Source organism: Tauraco erythrolophus, chromosome 20, assembly GCF_009769465.1.
Source record: "Tauraco erythrolophus isolate bTauEry1 chromosome 20, bTauEry1.pri, whole genome shotgun sequence".
NCBI lineage: Eukaryota > Metazoa > Chordata > Aves > Musophagiformes > Musophagidae > Tauraco > Tauraco erythrolophus.
This window is the reverse complement of record NC_141484.1, coordinates 963,773-988,070: the sequence shown is the minus strand read 5'-3', so window position 1 is coordinate 988,070 and position 24,298 is coordinate 963,773. Positions and strand designations below refer to the sequence as shown.

General features: G+C 47.8%; 1 protein-coding gene across 1 annotated transcript in view; it reads right to left on the bottom strand.

Annotated features, from left to right (window-relative positions):
• Positions 1-18,331, bottom strand: part of RPTOR (regulatory associated protein of MTOR complex 1) — a 141,461-nt gene extending 123,130 nt beyond the window's left edge. The window contains 3 exon segments of the mRNA XM_086623876.1: positions 3,233-3,315; positions 6,373-6,475; positions 18,148-18,331. Of these exon segments, the coding sequence (XP_086480002.1) occupies positions 3,233-3,315; positions 6,373-6,475; positions 18,148-18,309 (348 nt within the window). The 5' untranslated portion in view covers positions 18,310-18,331.
• Positions 18,332-24,298: the final 5,967 nt, after the last annotated feature.

The window sequence follows — 24,298 nt, the reverse complement described above, 5'->3', positions numbered from 1 at the left end:
CAGCTGCTTAAGCAACCCCTCTTATCCCCTGGAATCGAGCCTGCTTTCCAGATTACCCTCCGGTTTAACCCCTTCCATGCCCAGTGAAACTCCAACCCCATCACCCACGGTAACATTAGAGAAGAGCTGTCTGCTTTTTTTTTCCCCACTTTTTCACTAGCGCCTAAATTATCTTTGCACTGAATTGCAAGAACTCTTACTTGTTCAGAAAATTCTTTATAATAAAGACAGATAAAGCCTGCAGTTTTGTCATCTACTCTCTCCCCCCAGTACAATTTTCATTTGAGAATGGCGATGAAATGACTGAACACTGTTTAACTGCAGTATTTTGCAGATGAAACAACAGCTGAAGTGTTTTTTACTCCCGCAGCACACAAATTTATGTAGCTACACAACAATAAAACAAAGTCTTAAATTTAATCAGAACAAATACTTCAAGCAATGGCAAGCTGATAAATTATTTAGAAAGGGGCTCAATAAGACCTGGAAGGAAACATGCATCTGCTGTGCAGCCTGGGAGCTCCCAGAAATGAAGAATTTCCATGCTTACCCCTTTTAAGGCTTTTTCACCTAAGCTATTTGTATTTAACCAAAGCAGGCATGTATTTGAACAACACCCTGCAATTACAAGCAGGCAAGGACTGCACTGGTAGTGATACCACAGGAGCTTTCAGGCAGCATTTACCACTGGTGTGACCCATTTCCCAGCTGTTGGCACCATTTGGGCATTCCCAATGAGATACTCACCACAAGCAGCTCCTAGTAAGGACCTACACTGAATCCCCCTATTCTAATATTGACTAATATTGGCTATTTCAGAAGATTTTAATGATCTGGTCTTTTTTTCAGAGTGCCTAGTTTTCCCCACATTATCTTCCTTCCATCAATTCTTCAACCATTCCAAACCACGGAGAAATAGACAAAACTAGCTGTATTAGTATTTATATGAAAGCTCTAGGAAATTCAATAATGTTCCTATTGTTTTATTGCAGACGGCACATCAACTTCTCTTTATTACTGCAGAAAACTCGAGAGCCCTGTCGAGTGCAATAAAACGGTACGTGCTCCGCGTCGCGATGTTCCAAAGGGCTGGGATTTACTGCTGGAACCAGGCCCCTCGTACGCAGCCACCCCAGCTCAGTAACTGCCTCCTGTTTTGTGCAAACCCTCCAGGGCAGTGGGAGGTTGGCCCTCAGCGGGTACCTGCTGCTTCTGGACGCCTGTCCCTCATTCCTCGGTAGCACAGACTCCATCATTAAAGAGCAGGGAAAAAAGGGTTCTGTTCACCTTTGCATCAAGGTGTTTTCCTCTCCTGTTTGGTTTCAGACACTATTTGAATTTTCTGTCAAATTCTTGGGCTGCTAGAGGGAGATGAAAAAAATTGTCAACGTACCAGGAGGGAAATGCAAAAGCAAATTAATTCCCTTGTCTTAAACATACATCATATATGTTTCAAGACAAGTCTTTCTTACAGAAATGTACTCACAAAACACTTTGGAATAAAAGCATACCCACAGACAGCCACCCACAGATTCAGTAATGTCAACATCTCACCACTAAAACCAGTAAGTCTCCTTCAGGTAACACATTCAGCTTTTACTGAATGATAAACTCAGTTCTAGTCAGTCAACCCTGAATAAGGGGGCGGGGAAGTATCAAAGGAAAGAGGTAAAGAACCTGTAGGAGCTGTATTTACATTCAAAGTGCTCCGAATATGTTATTATTTCCATCGAGTTTGAGTTAGAAAGAGGAGGGGCTCTGAAACCTCATCAGCCGCCTTCAACAGCACACACCAACACCCCTTTTTTGGTAAAAAACATTATCAGAAGCATTTGGCAAAAATAAAGTTTATATTTACTACTGCAAAGACAATCTCAAAGCCGCTTGTCCTTTACCTGAAGGTTTTAGTCCTTCATGAAGGACTGGATGACTTGGGGGAACAAAAACCCCAAGATCCCAAGTTCTCTATCTCCCAGTACGAACAGGGATGTTCAGAGCTCCCAGACCTGAACAAAACACCAGCAGCAGTAATGTATCTTTATGGATTTTAGAAATTATAAAGAAACAAGCCAATGAACGTAACCTATCAGATTTAAACAGAAAGAGTGGTTATAAACACCTAAGGGCACTGCCAACACAAAGGCCTTCCCAACCAGCACAGAGGACAGGAAAACACCAGTAACTGCCAGCTGCAGACTGCATCTGGGTCTGTACACTAACAGACATCACAGAGACACTTGGCACATTACCTATATGTTAAATCAGGTAGTGAGCAATGTCAGAAACAGAAAATATAGTCCTGGGGACGACAAAAATGCACATTATTACTGAAGGCAATCTAAAGAGAAGAGAATAAACAATGTCTCCTTAAAAATAGAGACCAGGTTAGTATGCACATCACATCATAAGGAAAAAAAATACTAAAATCTACAGTTAGATTCATTCAGCAAAGTTACTATTTCTGTCAACAGTCCAGGTGCTTTGAACAGGACTATTCGGACCCAAACTGCCTAGAGCAGACGGATAAGGACACCAACATACTGGGAAATTAACAGTGAGGATGATTCCACAGTTTGGGTTTTGTATCTGTTTGGAAAACACTGCAGACTTTAGATCTTTCCATAGTTTATTTACTGAGACACAGGAAACTATGGACATGGAAATACCCCGGAGCTTCCCCAGTGTGACAGGGAGAGGCCACAAAACAGAAGGTAGAGCGCCAGTTGCTTCCATGTTTTTTAACTCCTGCTTTACGTTACCATTATCCAGAACATTCCTTTTCGAAAACCTACACACATATTATACTTCAGTTAGAATTAGCAGCTACCAAAGCGCTGAAATTATGTTTTACGACAAAAGGAAAAGCCTTCCCAGCTGAGGCCAAACACGTTTTTACAACAGAAGACACTAAAAACTCAGAATGAAAAACTTCAGAACAGCCCAAAAATGCAATAAAGTCGGAGGAACCTATATTTTAAAAAAGCTCTGTAGGATTTACTTTAAACAAACCCCCCAGATACGATGACAGAAAGTGCCAGCAAGAGGGGCAGGGGCTAGAAAGCACCAAAGCGGACGGCGTGCGAGGACTGGCCCCTGACGAAGGAAGGAAGCAACAAACGCTGCGAGGCCCCGTGCCACATCCCAGACATCCCAGTTTCCAGTCGAGGGTGAACGTTCCGGGGAGGGAGGATCGGACCTGCAGCTGCAGAGGGGAAGCCTGAGCAATACTTACTCTTGGCTGCCAGTTTTCGTACTGCTTCTGCAAATTTGCACCAATGGTCTCCAGAGCTTTTTGAGGACCCATCGACAGAGGATCTAGGAAATACAACATACATGAGTATTTCTGGCCGCAACTGAATCACTCAGCTTGGCAAGAGGCAAAAATTATTTCCAATTGTGTGTGCATTTAAACCTACTCTGCATTATGTTTCTGTAAAATCCAGATCTACGACCCGGGGGACCAAAGCCTCCATCACAGCACGACCACCACCCTGCTCTGCAGAAGGAAGCAGCCAAAAGCTTTCTGCCTTCTCCTCCCCAGCGTTCTGCTTGCCAGAACGATCGTTTACATCACATTTTAATTCAGGTTCCTTTCATGCATTCCATTTCAAATTCGTAAACATTACATTTGTCACGGAATTTACTTGGGTGCGATACCCAAAAACCATCCTCAAATTCTTCACTCAAGTACAAATTAAATACCATTAAAGACTGTCAAATTCGGCAGATTTCTCTCGCTAAGGTAATAAATACAATTTTGTTTTGAAAGACAGGAGAGGCATAACATTTGTTTCTTTTAATATTGAAAAAAAGGTTTCTATAGTAAATAATGACAAAAATTTAAATTGCTTAAATATTTGACGATAAACATTTTTTCTTGATGAATGCAAAATCCTGCTTCATTTACTTCTATTGCTTACTGCTTCAGAGATTATACACCATCTGTAATTTTTAAGTAGTTAATTTTATTACTAGATAATTACCACCATCCATACATACTGATACAATTTCAGCTTATGTGCTTTATTCAACCATGGCCATATAATTGACATTATTAACAAGCTGCAAAAAAACTAGAAGGTAACATTTTCCAATTTAATAGAAATTATTTTAGAAGCATTTAACCACATCAATGAAGTTGGGTTTTTTTTAATCTTTACAAATATTCTACCTTGTACTGTTAGAAACAAAACATAGTAAAGTAGGATGAAAGCAGAATTTTAGGAGTTATTTTTCTTCAATGAATAAAAGCTAGGATCTTATTTCAATTTTAGTACACTTTTGTAGAAAGATTTAAGGCAACGTGAGGATATCATTTTCATTTTTCCAGCCCAAATGCAAACAGCAGCAAATGGTCTGTGCAGATCTCAACATGCTGCAGCAGCCTCTGCTGCTCCGAGCTGCAGCAGCCCCCCTGCTATTTACGGCGAGTTTCGAGCACATGCCCTCGAGATGCTGAACAGTGATCCCCCAAAAGCACTCGCACTGCCTCATAACATCTTTTGTTAGTCAAGATGCCATCAGCTACTGCTCAAATTAAAAAAAGGAAACAAAAAATAGCATCAACACATCAATTTTTTTTTTTTTTGAGTCCTTCAAAAGGACCAAACTTCAGAAAATTAAATTGAAAACACTTCACATGCACGTTGACAGCAGGGGAATGTAGTTCCTGGACACTGGAGAGCCTTTGGAGTAATTGGCACGATTAACAATACCCTTTATACAAAAATAAAGTACACTGGTGCCATTCCAAGAGCCAAACAATGGAAGCAAATTATTTTCCTAAACATAGCTCACGCCACCAGAGTCATTCCGTGAGCTGCCAGCCTCCCTTCCCCAGTGCATCCACAAGGCCAGCAAAGGCCTGAGGATATATGGACCAAGACACCTTCGGTGTCACCACAGCATGAAGCTCTTGGTGCCTAAATGGTGCCAGGTTGACCCTGTAGCACAGATGTCACCTCAGGCTTAATTCTGGAGGAAAACAAACCACTCCGGGTGTTCCAAGGGTGCGCCTGGAAGGCACAGGGAGGACTGAGAGCGGCTTTTGTCCGAGACAGCGATGCCATTTGTCACCAAAGTGCACAAGCTGGTGAGCTCAGCTCAGTTGTGAACAGCAGCAACTGCACCACAACGATTTCCACACTTCCTTGCACATCTGGCAAAGACACCACGTTGCCACAACACACACCGTTAGCTGCTCTTGAGACTGTCGCAGAGAAGAAAAAACCGCAGTATTTTTGCGGTTACCTTTTTTCAGAAACTTCAAGTTGGCTAGAAATGGAAATGAGTAGTTGTGTACGTACAAACTAAAAATTCAATTTAACAACTGCATTCAAAATTCTCTTTGTTGACGACAGTCACTAATAACTTTATTTTAATGACTCTGCAATGCTCCTCATTCTCTTTGCTCTCTACTCGTGTACCAGAGCTGTTCTCTCCACTGAACGGATGTATTTGTTACTGCACGCTCCTGGCTTTTTAACTGCTCTAAAGTCATCAGCACTTTTAGGTTTAAAAAATGAGATGCTATGATTCGTAAAGCAGGGTTAGAAATGAGACGTTCTGAAAGTTTTTAAAGAAATGCAGTTTGTGCAATGATTAATTTGCTCCTACAGCCTATCATAAGCCCCAGAGTTTAGGATTACAGTGCTCTGCGTGCTACTTGCTGAAGACTGAACAGTTTCAACTCCTAGATAAAACCCAAATCTCTCTTAGAAAGCTTTCTCAGACAAGGTATTTCCTTCTAACATTACTTCGTATTTGTCTCATTTGATAATCAGACTTCATCTCCAAAACCAAGGGAACTTTTCATTTCTTAACAAAAAACTAGGAATTTAGTCCAACACTGCAGCAGAGTAGCAAGCCCAGGTGTTGGAACTGCTGGCAAGACATCCCTGGGAATAATTCCAGGTCTTCTGAATTCATGATCCCAATGAAAAGAGCCCCAGAGCAGTCACTTTAACATGCAGAGAAGTCCATGCACTTCACAAAAACTTAGTTCCCTACCGTGTGACGCAGGGCAATTTTAAACCTCTGCAGATCACAGTGCTCTGAAGATGTTACTGCTCAGAGATTTCCTTAGATATTTATAAATCTACAACAATTAAGAGAAAGATAAGTGGCTAATTAACAGCTTTTTTTCCCCATGTTACCTCATTTTCGAATAAGGCAGGAGAGAGGACCTGTGGCAGCAATTACTGCTGGACTCTTAATTAACTCACATAGACAGAGCGGAATCGGGTACCGGATTTCCTGTTGTTCACCCCAGTTTTAAGCCCAAGAAACGCACAACTTTCGGACTATACAGGCTGTAGCTCAGGCTTTGTAAGACTAGGAGCCAGCTGGAGCTCGGGAGCTCTCCAGACTTACCGATCCAGCACTCCAGACGGGCACAGGGAGTTGTTTTCACCACGTCGGGAGGGTCCACGCCGACATTTAGGCACAAAACTAAGGCAACACTAACAGTCTTCATCTGCAAAGACAGACAATAAAATGCTTACTTGGTGTAGAAACAAAACCAATTTTCACTTGTGTGGGAATTTTACCACTACTACGACTTTTGAAAGGTTCCAGCAAAGCTTTGCTACCTGCTCTTTAACACAGACTATTTTAAGCAAAGCACGACTGATTCAATTTTTCTTTTTCTTTTTTTAAATAGAAGAGTACTTAGATTTTTATGTTACTATTTTTATTATTATTTCCAGATCCCATTCTTCTTTTATAGAGCATGGAAATGGACATCACTGGACTTCTGCTACTCATCTGAAATTAGTCATTGTCCAACTGAAATACATTATTAAAACATGAGAATATGCTATTCAGGGTCTCTGATCAATATTAGAATATAGTGTGTCCTCTCTAATATTAAAACTAAAAGCATTACATGGGAAAAAAACACCCAAGTGACCAACCAAACCGTAACAGAACGTTTAGTCCATTTTTTTTTGTTTGTTTTCTTCACGTTAGTTATCCTGGATATTCTTATTTTAGGACAAATCCCCACTTGCTCCCCTTCCTGGGCTTGCCAGGAAGGCAAGCCTGCTTCCTGCTTCAGTGCCAGCCCCACCAACCGACACCTGGACCCGCTTCTGTTGCCACGAGGGGCACCACGGACAGGAAACCCAAACCCATCGACGCTCTGGCTGTGACCAAAGAGCTGCATTAACCCCGTGACTAAGCACTACGGCCAGTTAAAAATATCGCTTGAATGTTTTTATTTCACATCTTTATGCTCCTTTCTGAACTCCCTCATTCCAACACCTAAAGCAGAGCAGGAAAACCAAAGAAGTAACGTGGCTCCTGGTGCTTCCATCAAGCGTCCAGCACTCCCTCGCTCATCTGAAGCAAGGGCACCCGCATCTCCACCCTGCTCACCCATTTCACGTACAGAATTGACACTGCACCAATGAAAACATCACGTTACTTCAGCACTGCAATCAATACTTCTTGCACCATTCAATTGGAAACCTTTCTATTCCTTCTGAGAAGATAACAGAAGATAAGGAAATAACCTCGCTGGGAAAGCAACACCTTTGCAGACTATTATTTAGTGCCATCTTTTCCTGCCCTCCCTTTCCCACCACCCATTGAAGGTGTTTAAAACCGTGAGAGGCATACAGGTCCTGCTGGGACTTCTGGCTCGACCCACCTGTGCACTGGGCAAGGATCAGAAATTAATCACGTTTAACTAAAGACACAAATCAGTAGCCCTTTACTGCTCCAAGCAGTGTTACGGACCGGCTATGCACATTAGTAGTGCTCACCAGTGTGATCTCATAGGAAGAAATAAAAACAAATAAATAAATAGAATCATAGAATCACGGAATGGTTTGGGTTGGAAGGAACCTCAAAGATCATCCAGTTCCAACCCCCTGCCATGGGCAGGGACACCCTCCACTACACCAGGTTGCCCAAAGCCCCATCCAAGCTGGCCTTGAACACTTCCAGGGATGGGGCAGCCACAGCTTCTCTGGGCAACCCGTGCCAGTGCCTTGCCAGCCTCAGAGGGAAGAATTTCTTCCTTAGATCCAATCGAAATCTCCCCTCTTTCAGTTTAAAGCCATTGCCCAGTGTCCTGTCACTACACACCCTTGTAAAAAGCCCCTCTCCAGCTTTCCTGTAGCCCCTTTAGGCACTGGAAGGTGCTGGAAGGTCTCCCTGGAGCCTTCTCTTCTCCAGGCTGAACAGCCCCAACTCTCCCAGCCTGTCTCCATAGCAGAGGTGCTCCAGCCCTCGGAGCATCTTCCTGGCCCTCCTCTGGACCCGCTCCAACAGCTCCATGTCCCTCAACCTCCCCCCAAACCATCTGACCATTACAGAACTCTGCATGACAAAGCTTTAACCTGCCCCCAGGGACACCTGGCAGTGTGCTACACCCCGGCAAGCCACGGTGCTGCCGGGTGTCGGAGAGGGAACCACGCGCTGGCAAACCCAGAAGGAAACAAACAAAGAAAAAATAACTTCTTAGGAGTGGAAACATACAAATCATTCTTGGAACAGAAAGCATCCCGCCAAACAATCTCTTCCGTCTCATTTATTTATTGTTTCACATTTGTGGTCTAATACTGACTTATTTTTCAATATTTTACTAGTAACGTCTGACCTGTGACTTATGCTGAACAGGCTGATATTTATTTTCTGTTCCCCAGCTCGGTGTTTTAAATAAGCATTTCTCCTTGAAAACAGACAGCAAACCAGTAACGAAAAGCAACATTCCGACCGATCCCAAAGACGAACGGGGCGATCTCCCTCCGCCGGGCTCCCAGGGGGGACGTGAAGCATTGCGCCTCCTGACTGCTTGTTCTGCCAATAAAGAGCACGTCTTCAGCGAGAATTACGGCTCTCACGGCCCGGGCTCAGCACCCTTCTCTGGTGCTGGATCACTACGGACCAAGAGAAAACCGGAGCCCAAGAAACCGAATCAGCTTTCCACGTTTCGGAACTGTTTCGGAACATACTACCGGGAACTCTGGAGCGTATTTAAAGCTTCTTAAGACAAGAAGTACAAGGACGTTCTCATCTGTCATTAAGACAGTGGAAATTTTCTTTTCTACGTTTGAAGACTATATCCACCAGAGCACATTTCAATGGGCTTTTGTTAGAATTAAAAAAATGAAGCATAAGAATATTTGGCAAGCTTGTAGGAAAACCAATATCCGAAATGTTTTCTCAGCAAAGGCTCAAGATAAAACCACAGAAGCTCTTACTGTGGGCTCTCCTCTACATAGTGTAATTTGTATGTTAAAAAAAAAAAAATGGTTACCATTCACAACTTTATACTGCAGTCAGTTTAAAACGATTTAATAACTCTGGGTCAAAACCTGAAATACTTAAATTGCAAAATCCACTCGGTCAAAAAGCTTTTTCTGAGAAGTAATGGCACTGAATTCAAACCTCAAATCCGTCAGGAATGGGAGCTAAGTGAACAGAGGTAATTCTGTGTCTATTCAGAAGAGAAGATGCTTATTAAAGCATTTAACATTAAAATTTACATATTATGCTAAATATCAGAGGACTTGTAAAATATTTTTAATTCACCTCATTTCATTTTGAGACAAAACAGATTTTCAGACAAGAGAGTAACATCACCTGCAGGCATCTCAAAACAAAATCAGTGCAACTTCTGCAGTTGTTTCCAGTGAGAAAAAAAAACTTACATTACCTTCCTAAGAACGGTTTTGACTGAAAACCTCAAGTTTTATCATCACAAGGAGCCAAATTTACCCTATCACAGCATACCTGAAAGTAATTCCAGTGCAGTCTGAAACGAAGGCACTCCATCCATCAGTTGTTAACCTGTTCTTACCCAGCCTGTAACAAATCTTTAGCAAAGAAACCAAACTAAGAGTCATGCAACTGTTTTATCTTCTAGTTCGAGCGACACCAGGAACAAGCCAGGCAATCAATTGATGAGAAATTTTGCATTTGGTGTAAGACTCTCACCTGACATTTCAGAACGGGCATTTTAAACCCCATAAACACCCTATTTCTACAGGGCAGTTTTCGAGCTGAGTACTTTCTGTTCAAACCTTACCCAGATGAACACACAACCGCTACAGACCTGCCTGGTCTCGTGCCAATAAGCTGAAATTGTTTCTGTGAGTTAATACAAAGAAAAGATTAAACACAAAATACATGCTGCTACATGATTTTACAGAGCTGAGGGTGAACTTAACATTAAACACAAACACTGGGACAGATTTCCAGATTTAGAAACCCTCATATCCGTCTCATTTGGAAATCCTCACTGGCCAGCAGGCTCAATTCCACTTGCTTGTTCAGTAAATTCACTCCCTTCCCAAAGACTTTTTTGGGACATTTTCCTTTATATGCATCTACACAGATTTAGCACAAGCCTCTCGAGCAAAAGGCAAACCCAGCTGGGTGCTCCGGGGTGTTAACTGGTTTGGAGAGGTGCCACCGGATACTTCCACACGGACTTCTCCAAACACCCAGCGGTAACAGCAATATTCAGCAGCACGAAACGTTGTTCTCCCTTTGGAATTTCGGTCACAGCTCATTCTGCAGCACCAGAAAAATCACGTTTTCCCTTTCCCAAGCCTCCTGGAAGGTCTGTGCACCCCCACCCCACAGGCCATCTCCCGACACGGGGGCCTCTTGCAGCGAGCTGCGCGCTTAACCGGAGCGGGGCTCATGGCAGATCCGCCGCGGGAGGAGACGGGCATCCCGAACTCTCCGGGAACTTCCCATTTCAGGCTCCCAGCTAAGAGGTGACAAGTGGCAACACTTTCCATGTGCTCTCCAACAGCACAGGCATCACTTCCAGGGCTTAGGCACAAAACACACCACTGAGGAAAGCCAGTTTGCAAATCAGCTGGTGAAAAGGCTGAAGATTTTGAACCGGCAGACAAAACCCTGACCTTCCTGGTCCACTCAATCACCCAGCTGCACACAAAACCAAGGAAAGGTTTCTGATGGGAGTGACTCAGACAGAGCATATCCCACATGTACATGATGTGGATTTCTCCCTGCCCAGCGAACAGGCAGAAGGACACAGATTCTTGCTGCAGGAGTCTGTCCAACACGCTGCCCCTTGAGCCACCAAAGCCCCAACGTGGTACCCTTCCACACTCACTTCGCACCACACTGCATGAGATGACCAAGAATCGAGAGTTATTCTCCTTTTTCAATCTATCTTCCCTTCACCAGGTCAAACACCAAAAGCAGAGAGATGTGCCCGTCCTCCTCAGCTCATCTGTAACATCTGAAAGGTAAAACATCTAAAAAGGAAGAGCTTTCAAGGAAGTTTTCTTTAAAGGTTTAAGAGAAATAAATTGTTATTTAAAAAATCTCAGCGTGCTTCTCCATAGTGACAAAAATAGCAGAATGCAAAGGAATCCTTGAAGTTAACATGAATAATGCAACAACTCTGCGGGTAGTCCTCAGCCCTCTGTAGCCCGAAAGGTCGGTTCCTGCGGTGGCTGTTGTGACGGCACACACTGCATTCCCAGACCGACTCCTCCTCAGCACTTGTTTTCCTTTTCTAACCTCTGCATTCCCCACCAACACTGAGTTTTCTTCAGAGGTTTATTAGGTCCAACGTGTTCCTTTACCCAGCGAGTGCAGCTACTACACAAAGTCCAAAAGCAGCCAGGAATGCTAACACGGCTCCTCGGAAAACAGCCTGTTAACTGCTGGCCTCACTGCTGCCTTGATACGCACTGCTTACCCTTGTACATCAATCCCTGCTGCCAATCAATATCCAAAATATCCAGGTACACTTTCTAGCTCCTCGAGAACCGTGTGCATCTCCTCTGTCTGATGGGGAATAACACCAACTGGTACACGGCGACGCCACCTTCTGAAGGTGATCAGAGATCAAAGGCAATCCTGCACCACAGAACTGCTCTTAAGGTTAAAAACTGCAAAGCCAAGTAGGCTGACTCGCTCGGTCACAGCAAAGCATCAAAATATGGCCTTTAAACTGCTGCGCAGACGCATAGAACCCAACTGGTGCTTTCCTGTCCCTGCCAATCATTTCTGAAAAATCGTGAAACATAAAAGGAAGTGAATATTTTGCTTTCATGGTCTTTGCTTTCTTTACACAACATGCAAAAGAAGCAACAAGAGGCATTTTCTAGATGTTATTCCTCATTCCATCTGTGACAACGGCTTTCCTCCTCACCTCAGCACAACTCTGTGTCTGCTCTGCACTCGTTCCGCTCCCGTCTTTAAAACGGTGTCCATCTTCCCAAGCATTGACTGACTCCATCTTCAGATCTTCCTTACAAACTATGATTTCAAATTACTCCTAGACGACACTTTTAACTCTCTAACAAGCCAATAACACGTGCTACACAACCTACATTTGATCAGGAATCACACTGTCCCATTTAAGTGGAATTCCTGAGCCACAGCCAACTTCTCTACATTAAAATAACTTTTTAAAACAGAGTTTCCTGAGCTTACAGGAGCAAGTAGGAGAAAATGATAAGGACAAGATCAAGTCCATAATGTCCACTGAAGCATGAGGCACATGAAGATGAAGCTGTCTGTGCTGAGAGGCACAGCTCCTTTCCCCTGCTCTGCAGAGGACAGCACTATCACTCTGCCGCTCTCCTCCCCGACCCAACGGAAGCTACGCTGGCTGTGGATCACTGCCACAACACAGCAAGAACAAATAAACACATACAAATGCAGAAGTGAAAATATTGGAGGGTGTCACTGGTGGAACCACCAGGGAACTCTTCAGGCCCCGAGTCCATCCGTCACCCACTGCGTCCACATCCCAGCTTTGCATTTCAGAATGCCATTAACACACACTCGGCTTTGTTCTTTCAGTAGATGCTTCACTGAGAGAGCCATCTACAGCACACCCTTCATAGAAGAGTAGAAGAGCAAGACAAACATCTTGGGTTTATAAAATTCCCTTGGAAATGCCAGGTAAAGCCTTGAGACACAGAGAACAACCGACAACCTCCCTCGGTTATCCATGGCCACACTACACCAACAATCATCCTTGGGAACGCTCAAGGGAGGAAGATCGGCAGAGCAGCAAGCCAATTACAGCAACATCTCGGAGAGAAAAACACAACCAAATCCCCCAAACTTCCCAGAAAACCTACACAACCCATGGAGACAAACAAATCCCAACTCCCAAGGGAGTCTGTTGCCCTGGAATTCCCCTGGCTACACGTTTGCTGGGGGCTATTCACAGGCCACTCAAATTTCTGCAGACATGCTGGGGGGGCAGGGGGGTAACCAGCCACTACAACATACATGCTGAGTTTAAGCAGCAATAATTGCCTAACTCCCCTCCAAATACCATATGCCCAGCACCCCTCTCCGAGACTGCCCTACTCTCCCAGATAAAAAATGAAGCACATTTTATATAAATAAGTATTTCCTCACTGCATTTTTTTGAATGGAGAAACACATAGCTATTTTCTGTCATTCCAGTTGCTAATGGTGAAGTCTCTCCCCACTCTAAAATTATCTTTGCACACGACAACATTGTCAGCTCCTTTCCTACACATCACACCGCATTTCTATCACTTATTACTCGTACTGTAAATGTAATTACCATGAAGCACTCCCTGGGAGCTATTTCAGTGAATCAGACTCCTGGTCATTTCTATACATTAAGCCACTAAAATTTTAGATTTACAGAAACCTCTTCCTTTCCCACCTAACTGGTAAAAGCAGAAATTCACAAATTTGCAAATGTACAGACTCACAATTTCACATTTACTGCCCATGTTCAACCATCATAAAAAAATTACTTGTTATCTTGCAAAAAGTCCTCACAACAATATTATGAGAAATCAAACCCCGGACACATTCAGTGTAGGAAATTACCTAAACTAATGGGGTTACCCTAATGCTCCACCTGAGCTAATTAAGTGCACAACAGAAGCTAAATGCCTTCCACAGCAAAACATGAAATTACACCATCGTCCTGCCATTAGCACGGTTCCATTCCAAGTCGACACAACAGCGTTGGTACTGGAAGAGACTAAGTAGGGTGTTCACGGGAAGTACAGGCTGCACTGCCAGTAACTACCAAGTAACACCCACTTTACACCCCCCAGATCTCAGCTGAAGGGAGAAAACTCACAGGACAAGGAAGAGATGGAGCGAGTTGAAGATTTCAGCGTTTTCCACCGATGTACAATGGTAAGATCCTTTTCTTTCGGAATACCTGACTAGTGTTGCTCACCAGCCTGGGCTGCTGCTCCAAGGACACTGTTGCATCTTCCACAGCCAAGAGGAAATGGCCTGCCTCTTGTAGGCAGGGTCTGTACCTTGGGTTAATTAGTTAATTACATTCAATTCAGTCCAGCTGGGTAATAATGATTGGATGCCATAGACTAGCTGTGCTCTTCGGGGCTGGTCATCAACGTCCTCTCCTCTGTGGGCAGGGGCAGACATGGCACAAGCCTCCCAACTCCACCCAGTCAATACACAACCGCCTGAACCCGGAATGCTCCCTGTTGTAGGCAAGAGGAGGTGCGGATCCACCACTCGGATGACAGCGCTCGTGGCTGGCAGCAGGGGGGCAGCCTGGGCAGAAGCTGGTTTCAGTTCTGTTTTTACTGACATTTGTGAGCCAGCAGGTGCCCCACGCTGCCACTCAATTCACACACCTCACCCGACAGCGACTGCCACTTTTAGTAACTCTTGAACTAAAACGGATTTCGGCCACTGACCTAGAGGAGAGGTTCACACATCACCAGTGCTCAGTGCCACACCATCGCACCACAGCGAACGCTCCAAGCTGGTCCTCCTAAGAGCTCATCCTCACACCAGGGGAGGAACGGGAACGACGTTACCACTCGGTTTAGATCCCAGACTGCTCACTGGGTTATGAGTTTCCTAACCACGAACACGCCTGACAGTCCGTGATCATGCATGTGCAAACACAAAACAAACCAAACATCCAGGATGGAATAAGGCCACTGTCAAAACATGAACTCCCACCTTCTCCTCCCACCGGATTCCTGCTGCCCCATTCCAGCTCACAAGAAACACACTAAACTTGACTTTGAAGAGAGGGGGGACATGAGCCTCCAGCTCCAGGAGCAAGCAGCAGCCAAGCCACGTTGGCTCCCAGCGCGCTGGAAAGCTCCCTGGCACCGACATGCCATTTCAAGCCGAAACGATGAGCACGAACTTCCAATGCCGCTGCCCCTCACCAGCTTCCTTGGACACATCCAGCACTCGCCACGCAGGCAGGTAAACTCTGCTTGGCTGAACCACGCACGTTTGTACGTGTGCTTCCATCTGCATTTCCACGGAAACCTAATTGTGCATTCCCCTTCTCATAAAAACAGAATTTAATTCTCACTCCACAAGTTATGAGGCAGCAGGAAAAAACGTTGAAGTAAAACTATTACAACCAGCTTTGCTGCTCTCTGCTTATTTTAGAAATCAATATAAGCACAGCAAATCTTAATTTAAATATTGTGAATTTAGCAGCAACTTGTCAGTAAAACCTGGTGCCTTTGAAATCTTTGTATGCAAATCGAGTTTCGTTATTCGCTTGCTGCTGAGGCTGTGAGATTTAATTCAATACACGAAGCATAATTCCAACCCCCTTGTGTCAAAAATATTCCTTAAATAAATACTAGATCAAAGCAGTGTCACTTTGATGGCACACGCAGTCCACAGAAGCAGGAGACGAAGGATTAAACGTTTCCAGAGCCGTGCTTCCGGATGAAAGGGGGGGCAGGTGAACGTTCAGATATTTCATCTCGATTTATCACTCATTACTTTTCTTATTTGATTCTTCCCTCTTATTAGAGTTCTGCCTTCTAAAGAACCTTCGAGTTCGTGCAAACTCTGGGGTTTTTACAGCAGTGAGTCACGCTGGAAAAAAGAGTCATTCTATTCCCAAACCCGAGTGGATCATTTCCTATAACCACCGCAAAGCTCGGATCACTCCCTAAGACTACTCAAGGCAACGACTAAGGGCAAAATCCGCCACTGCCTGTGTTCCTTCATGATTCACAGGGAAAAAATGCCACTGGTTCACCTGTAACTCAGGCAAATAGAGACTTGTTTTGGTTAATCTTCGAGAATTTCTTGATTTGGAGATAGGCTGGTGTGTACAGACCCAGAGGATGGTTTCCATCCTAAGCTCTGGCAAGTTCTTCCCTCTGAGGCTGGTGAGGCACTGGAACAGGTTGCCCAGAGAAGCTGTGGCTGCCCCATCCCTGGAAGTGTCCAAGGCCAGGCTGGATGGGGCTTTGGGCACTCTGGTGTAGTGGAAGGTGTTCCTGCCCACAGCAGGGGAGCTGGAACTGGATGATCTTTGAGGTCCCTTACAAGCCAAACCATTCTGTGATTCTAAGTGAACTTATCAAATTCAAATAACAGAATGCTTTCCCTACTCTCAGCACACACCAAGAGGTGTACACCTTCCAGCCCTCCAGAAATTTGCTTTCAACATCATCTTGAAGATCAGAGCACATCTGAGTCAATCAGACCTGGCTTGTGGAAAAAGGAGGCAAGAGACAAAAAAAGGGACCTGAAGTAAACTGGGAAACGCAACAGACCCGCAGTCAGACTGAGACCGGAGGGAAGTGGCTGTGTTGCTTCTAATTTGATGAGCAACCACAGGCAGACACCAGAGGCCTTGAATGCTGACCAAAACAAGCATGGCTGCAACACAAAATCCTCATCACTGGGGAATAATGCTCTAAAGCAAGAAAAAAAAAAGAGAGAAAAGACTTTCTAAAGACAGCTAAAACAACAAGATGAGGAGAATAATTGATTCATAATGCCAGAGAGCATATAACGACACAGATAAGTGAAAGCAGCTATTGCTTTACTCACGCTCGTGCTGCACAACCTATTGACCACCTTGATCAAGTCAATGTTATTCCCAACTTAGAAAAAGGCAGCTCTGCAGCTCAGGAAATGAGTGAACAGGAAGCTTGGCAGGAAGGCAGAGGGATCACTAAAATAGATAAGAAAGCTCATCACACCTCCACAGTCTACTAGAGAAAAATCTCTTCTTTGCCAAAACCCTTTAGAGAAGACATAGCACAAAACTTTGTGTTCTGTAATTACAGATTAAATTACATCCAAAAAACAAAACCAATTCAATGCATTAATGATCTGCCAAGTCAAATTTTCAGTACATGATCCTGCTCAGTCAAATGATCCTGGTTCAGCCAGATCCTTCCCCAGAACCTCTGAGCACTATGACCATGGAGGTGAACCGCTCTCGAGGAACATTTCCACTACAGCACAGCACCCTCATGCCTGGCCATAACACCTCTGGAAAGAAATTACAGGATGGAGTTTCAACAGCAGTTCCCAGGTCACTCCACGGTATTACAAGAGGGATCTTAAACAGAAGTCTGGTTACCAAACAAATCCACACATTTCATAAACACAAAGTTACAGCAAAACAGCTCTGAGACCCAGGGAATCCTGTAACCCAGGGCAGACTCCAGGAACAGAATGAGTGGAGCTGATTATCCATATGATATTTCTTAGGTGCTTTGTTTGTTTGCTCTTAACTCGAACGTCTAAGTAGAAACACAGAGGCAACACAGGCTTCAAAACCCCTGGCAGGATTCTGCTCTGCTACAGCAGCTCCATCAGTTGGACAAGCAACACACGAGGAGCATCTTGCTTTACCACAGTCAGTGCTTCATCTAATGACTATTTTCTGCCTCCCGAATCACACAATGTTTCCACAGACACACAGAAAGCCTTCATTTTGTGTTCCACACACAGCATCCTGGCGGCAAGCTCCAAAACCACACGGCTTCCCTGCCTCTTCACCACCAGGCACCTGGAACGACTGCACCCACTGCACCCTGCGCCATCCACCTGCTGGCCCACAGAGCCCTCGTCGATTTTACTGCCTTTCCTGAAAAACACCGAGCACCGAATTTCATTCAAAGACCCGAAACGAGGGAGCTACTCAGGGTCTACGACTGGGAGCCTGGAGTTAGCACTTCTGACACCTCCGCACGTTTCTTTCCCGCAATGTCCCCGACAGGCACACGAGCCAAGGGCAAATCGGAGCATCGGATCCACCACCCGGCGTTCCCCCTGCAAACAGCCTGCTGCTCGAAGCACAGCACCCCTCCGAGCGCCCACTGCCCCCTTCCCACCACCTGCGCCCCCCAACCCTCCTCCAAAACCCATCCCGCCCGCGGGCATTACCCGGTCCTTCATCCTCCAGCTCTGCGCCAACGACTTGGAGCCCTCGATCTTCTCGCAGTGCCGCTTCTTCATGAAGGCCAGGGGCAGGTTCCAGTCGCTCAGGTCGGACTCGTCCTCCTCCCCGAGCGCCAGGAGAGGCGACTGCAGCATCTCGGACTCCATCGCGGCGGACAGCCAGCCGCAATCCCCGCTCCGGCCCGCAGCGGGGGCCGAGGGATCGCTCCGGCGGGCGGAGGCGCGGACGGGGCCGACGGGGGAGGCCGGGGCGAGGGCAGGGGCGGGCCCCCCCCGGGGGGCGGGTGAGGACGGGCCCGGGGGATGCGGCGCCCTCCGCCTGGCGACTCTCCGCCGCCGCTGCCGCCCGCAGACAGCAGCCCGGTGCGGGCTCCGCGGAAGGCGGCGCCTCCCGGCCCCGCGGAGGGCCGCGGTGCCGGCGGGGACGGGCCGCGGGCCTCCGCCCGCGCCTCTAGCCCCGCGGGCCCCGCGCTCCCTGCGGCGGCAGCCGCGCCCGGCGCATGGCGGCGCCCGGCGGACCGAGAGCGGATGGGCCGGCGGCGGGCGGGAGGTGCGGGGAGACGCGGGACGCGCCCCGCGGTGCCGGACAGCCCGACTCCTCTCACCACCGCGGCACGGAGGCGGCCATCTTCCCCCGGCCCACAATGCACCGCGCTACGGGCCGCCGCGTGGGACACGCCGGGCGCGGCGAGGCAGCCGCGGTTGCCATGGTTACAGCGCGGCCTGCTCCCCGCCCGGCGCCGGGAGCCTTCCCGGAGCGCCCCCGGGAGCCTTCTGCGATGAAACAAGCCGCCCTCCGCCGGGCAGGCAAGGAGCGCCCGGGCGCAGGCTCCCGGCTCGCCCGGCCCTTCCCGGCCGTGCGCGGCCTCGAGGCGTCGGCGGTGGCGGCGCGCCCGGGGGGCACCGCGGGCCGGGCACGTTCGGGGCAAAGGCGCTTCCAGGCAGAACAGGCACCCACGGGGATCCATCCCGGGGGCGCTGGGGCCGCGGCGGGGCGGGGCGGCCGGTCCCGGGCTGTGGCGGAACGTTCCCCGCTGCACACAGAGCCCGAAAGGGCGAGATTTCCTCCGTGCCGCCTGCTCCTCGCTCCAGCCGCCCCGCCGAGCTGCGTGCGGCTCCTTCGCTGCGAGCCGGAGGGTGCCATGTCCTTGTTTCCTCCAGGGATTAGCCCTCCCGCAACACTGAAGGGACGAGTTCATGGGTTACCTTCAGGGTGTCGAAAAATAAATGAAAACACGCCAAAAAAAATCAGCATGCTTTACATCGCCATCGCTTGAAGCAGCACAGGGTGGGCCGCACAACACCCCGCGCCTTCCAGACCTGCCCACCCTGCAGCCACAGCCCTGACGACCTTCGTCTCCAACAGAGACAAACAAACCCGTGACATCGAGCTCCTGGTGCTGGGCAGCACGAGCGCGGCACTGGTGTGTCCTGGTTTCCCCAAACACATCCCGCCGCGGCACGGGCGCTGGTCCGGTAGCGCCGGTTCTTGGACCTTATTTCACTCCAGTTGTGTGGTTGTTTATGCTGGGGCGAAAGAGCAGGGGAGTGGTGAAACTGGACAATAGACTGCAGCAGAATGATGTCTGGGTGATGTTCACTCTACAGATGAGGAAAAGCAAATGCGTTATTTCAGGAATATAGCAAAGAAACTGAAGGTTAATGAATATCAAATATTGCTCCTAATGAAGTTCCTCAGGGTTTGCTCTGAGCAGTAGTCCAGCCCAGCTGCATTTGTCTTTGTAATACTCTAAACGTGTGAAAATTACTTGGAAGTAGAAATCAAAGAAGACATGCATAATTTGATTTACAGAATCATTTAATTTGCATTCATATTTTCGGTGTATTTACATGCAGGGGGCATTTTAAATGCAAAGACCACTCTCTGCCATAGATTGGAAAATAATGTTTCTTGGAGGCTCCGGGGTGGCCAGCAGTTGCTTTTGCTCCTTGGATTTACTGAGCTGATTCATTGCTCCACGGTTGCTTTATGCTGGTGCCTGATCATCACTACATGATGGTTACTGAAACGAATCGTGGCACAGAAAGCACTTATGGTCGCGTTTCTGCTGATTTTAATGGTTTCCTCGTACCAACGGCAGCTACGCAAAATGGGAGTAACAATCCCAACACACCTCCCAAAAAAATTACAGCCACTGGAGCACCCAGGGCCGCTAATCCAGCGCCGCAGCTGCACAGATGGACCCTGGCGCTGGGCAGCGCCGGTCGTTAATCCCGGCTCCCGACAGCTTTAGGGAGCGTGTGCCGGAGCCGGCGCCTGCCCCGCCGGAACGTGCTGCTGCGCGGCCTCGGGAGCTGCTGCCGAAAATACCTTTGAAGGACACAGCTGTCGGAGCGCACGGATCTGCCTCGCTTCCCACGGGCACAGCTTTGAAGCGGTGATTATTGAAGATCAGGACCGGGTGTTTTCATGGTCACCCTGGCGATGCCCGCAGCCCATGCTCGAAGACCCGTGTGTTCCCCCTTTATCTCAGGGATGTCTCTGAAATGCTGCCCTGCTCCCCCGGGCTCTCAGTGCCCCCGCTGCTTCCATCCCATCCACGCCAGCATCTCTGCTCGGTTCCACCAGGCAGGGGCTCTGGGGGGAAGGGGACGGGGAAGGGGGCAGCAGGAGGACTCCTCAGAGCAGAGCCGAAGCGACGGCTCGGCTGTCGGGGTGCGACCCTGCCGGCGAGGGCGGGCTGTCAGCAGGCTTCCCCCACACCTCTGCATGCATCAGCTCGCTCCTGCGATGCTCCCACCGTCCAGACATGCACTTCCCGGGAGGACCTCAGCCTTGCCCTGCGGCTCTCCACTTCACCGTTCCCGTCGCGGATCCACCCTGTCCTGTTTAATTGCAGCTGGTTTTGTCACTGCTGGCCAGGACTCCCCATGCTTCTGGCTTCTCCGTACCGAAGGCAGCATGTGGTGACGCGTGCCGCTGCCATCAGGACTCCCCATCTCCTTGCAAAGTCAACCCTCCGGCCCCAGATTGCGAGCAGAATAACAGACTAAATTACAATTATTCTTGCCTTAGAATAATAGGCTGGTAGAAGATACCTGCACTCAAGCTGTTCTTACACCGGCAGGACAAAGAGCGCAGCGCTGGCTTAGCCGCCCTTTCTGTTCACGCCGTGCTGGATCACACTGTATACAAGTTTCCACAGAAGAATAAAACCAGACGTGTCTGTGGGGATGCCCGTGGACACAGGTACACACCTACGTGAGCGCTCCCTGTCCTCTGCAGCAGAAAGCCCAGGGCTGGTCCCCGCGCCGGTGACGGGGCTGCACACACGGGCTCTTCTCACCGTTTTCACAACAATCCCCCAGCCTGTGTGTGGCGGTTCGGGACGGAGCCCTTGCCACCCCTGAGGACCTGGGTTGTGCTGTTGGGGCAGTGCAGAAGAGCCAAACAAGAGGAACGCCAGAAAGGCTGGTTGCCTGAAAAACAGGGGGACCTCGGTCCCACCGCCCCCAGCCCACGGCGTGACCTGGTGCTCTGGGCAGCCGGCGCAGCGCGGGCACCCGCGTGGCAGCGCACCCGCAGCCCCAGCGAAGGGGGACTGCTCGCCTGGCAGCTTCTGAGACCTGGCTGGGGTGGCATCATCGACGTGCTAAATACATGTCGTTTTTTAATGTATGATGAAAAGGCCATAACATTTAGTTTCAGAAAATCTCAGATTGGGAATCTGTGAACTGACCAGAGCCAGTAAATATCAAATGAAAAAAAATTATCTGCACTTTATCAGGTCTCTGAATAAGCCTCGCCAATATCCTTTTCTAAAGGACACATGCTGGAGGTCAGTGGGGATCAGTCACCATTTGAATTCCTAATTTTGCAAGTTTTGATGGAAATCAGAATGAATTGATTTGTTCCAAAATAGCACTGCCAAGCACTTGGCCCCGATGGCATCTGCTCTCTGATAATGAAAATCTTCAGGACAGTGGTCGTGGGCTCTCTGGTCATTTGCAGCTCTAAGCTTTAATCAAAGCAACTCACCTTATTTCAGTCTCCATAGAGCAAGAACCAAAGGGAGACATAAATAATCTTCCATTTGTATCTCCAGAAAAATATATCTCCCTGGGCTTCTTTCATTTCACTCCACAGTCCAGTGCCAGGTCTTGGTTTCTTTCACGGCAGAGAAAATCCTGCAGCTTTTACTCAGGCAAAACGTTTCTCCACGTCGATAGGCCATAGCCAGCCCCACGCCACCAGAGTGTGGGCTCTAGGTTATGTATGTGGTTCCCCTGCTGGGCTCGTGTGGGCTTTTTTAATGTTCTGATTTATTTATTTATAGCGTTTAGTTCATATTTCTACAGTATCACGGGCTCTTAAGACCTCCAACGATGGAGACTACATAACTCCTCCGGGCGATGGGCCCTTGACAGCTAATTTCCATCTTAAAATTAAAGCAGGTACTTCGTTCCTACTCTCAGCTGGCAGAGAGAACAGCTTATTTCTTCATAGTGAAGTGAAACTAAATCTTTCTAGATGTCTCCAGGTTGTCCAAACCTTTCTTAATGCCAGCCCTCTGACAAACTCCGCTTTAGCCTGAAAGCCTAGTAAGCACGCTCCCTAACCGCTCGTCTAAGCCAGCACTGGAAGTCACCAAGGCAGCTCCCAGCCCCAGATGGGTCTCAAGAGTATCCGCCCGTTCCGTGTTGACAGCGGGCCCTTGGTAACTCATATCAAACATCCAAACTGCTGGAATTTCACCTAGACCACGCTTGCTAGACCCCTGCGTGTTGTGTGGCTTTAGGCATTAGCCAGGTCCGTGTCAGTGTCCAAGCTCCACTGGATGTGAAGGGGTTGATGAACATCCAGTGGAGTCAGTCAACAGAGCTTGGCAGTGCATGTTGTCTGGAAAAACACAGGGTGAAGCGACCTGTGTCCGCACCCTGGCTGGCTGTGTTGGCTCGGTCTGCCTGCCCAGCAAGGAAAACACAACAGTGTTCAGTCTGGAATGCCAATTCTGGTTTAGTGCTCTGAAAACACAACTGGGAGTCCCCCAAATGCCAGTTAATTCCTTCTCCTATGCACTTCGACACCAGGGAAGCTTTTATTGGGAGTGCAGGGAGATGCTCCAGCACCTGCTCCCTTCAGAGGTCCCGTAGCTGGTTTGTACGTGTTTAGTGCCCTCCCCCATCTGCCTGCCCGCAGGTTGGATTTTTCCCTTTGAATTCTTTGTGGCACTTATTGCCCAGCTGGCTCTGCCCCCCCCCGAAAACACACAGGCACTCACGCTCGTAGGCAGAACTTCACCTGCTGTACACCGTGTTGGGAGCCCCCTGCGTTTCCGATCACTGTGTTCCAATCCTGGTTTTATCTTTCATAAAGCCGAGCCCTGGTCTAGCAAAATGAAAGAGGCACTGTAACACCCTTGCTCCTAGGGAACCTGGGGGGTGGAAACACCATGTCAAGTAAGGCACATTAAGTGATGTCCTAAACCCCAAAATGCCAAAGGATTATCTCCCAGAAACACACTTGGACAAATTCTTCCACCTGTCACTCTTTTTAATGAAAAACCCTCCTATCTCAGTCTCTGCCAGCAGCCTTTGTTTCGCCTTATTCAGCCAGCTAATTCTAATTCCACTCTTGGGCAGGAAGAAAGGAAGGTATGGAAAGAAGAGCGTTACTCATAAATATCAAGAGAGATTTTATCTTGAATTTTCATTAGTCAAATTCACAGGTCACCAAACCAGCCAAAGCCAGATGCAGAGGTCGGTGCCCTTAGCCAAAGGGCTTCCTTTTCCAAGGCTTTAGGAGCAGGTGTTTGTCTCTCTGCTTGCACACACCTTCCCCGCACACAGCCCCTCCGCCCGGCGCGATGCGCACAGCCGTGGGGTCGGGGTTGTTTTAAGCATTTAGGGGCTGACAACGAGGTTTGTTTTAACACTTCGGTCAGGGGAGCTTTATATCCTAAAGATAGGAGGTAAAATATTTATTAGGAAGAATATCTATTTTTAACTAAGTATGATTTCAGTTCTATTATTTATGCATGTACAGCACATAGACTTCCGCGCTTGTCTCCTTGCAGTGAATGTGAATCGAAGACTGGAGGCTGGAAACGGGAATTGGAGCCTGGGGAGAAGGGATCGGGAGGCAGGTGAGAAGGGGGTGGTTGCTGTTATGTGC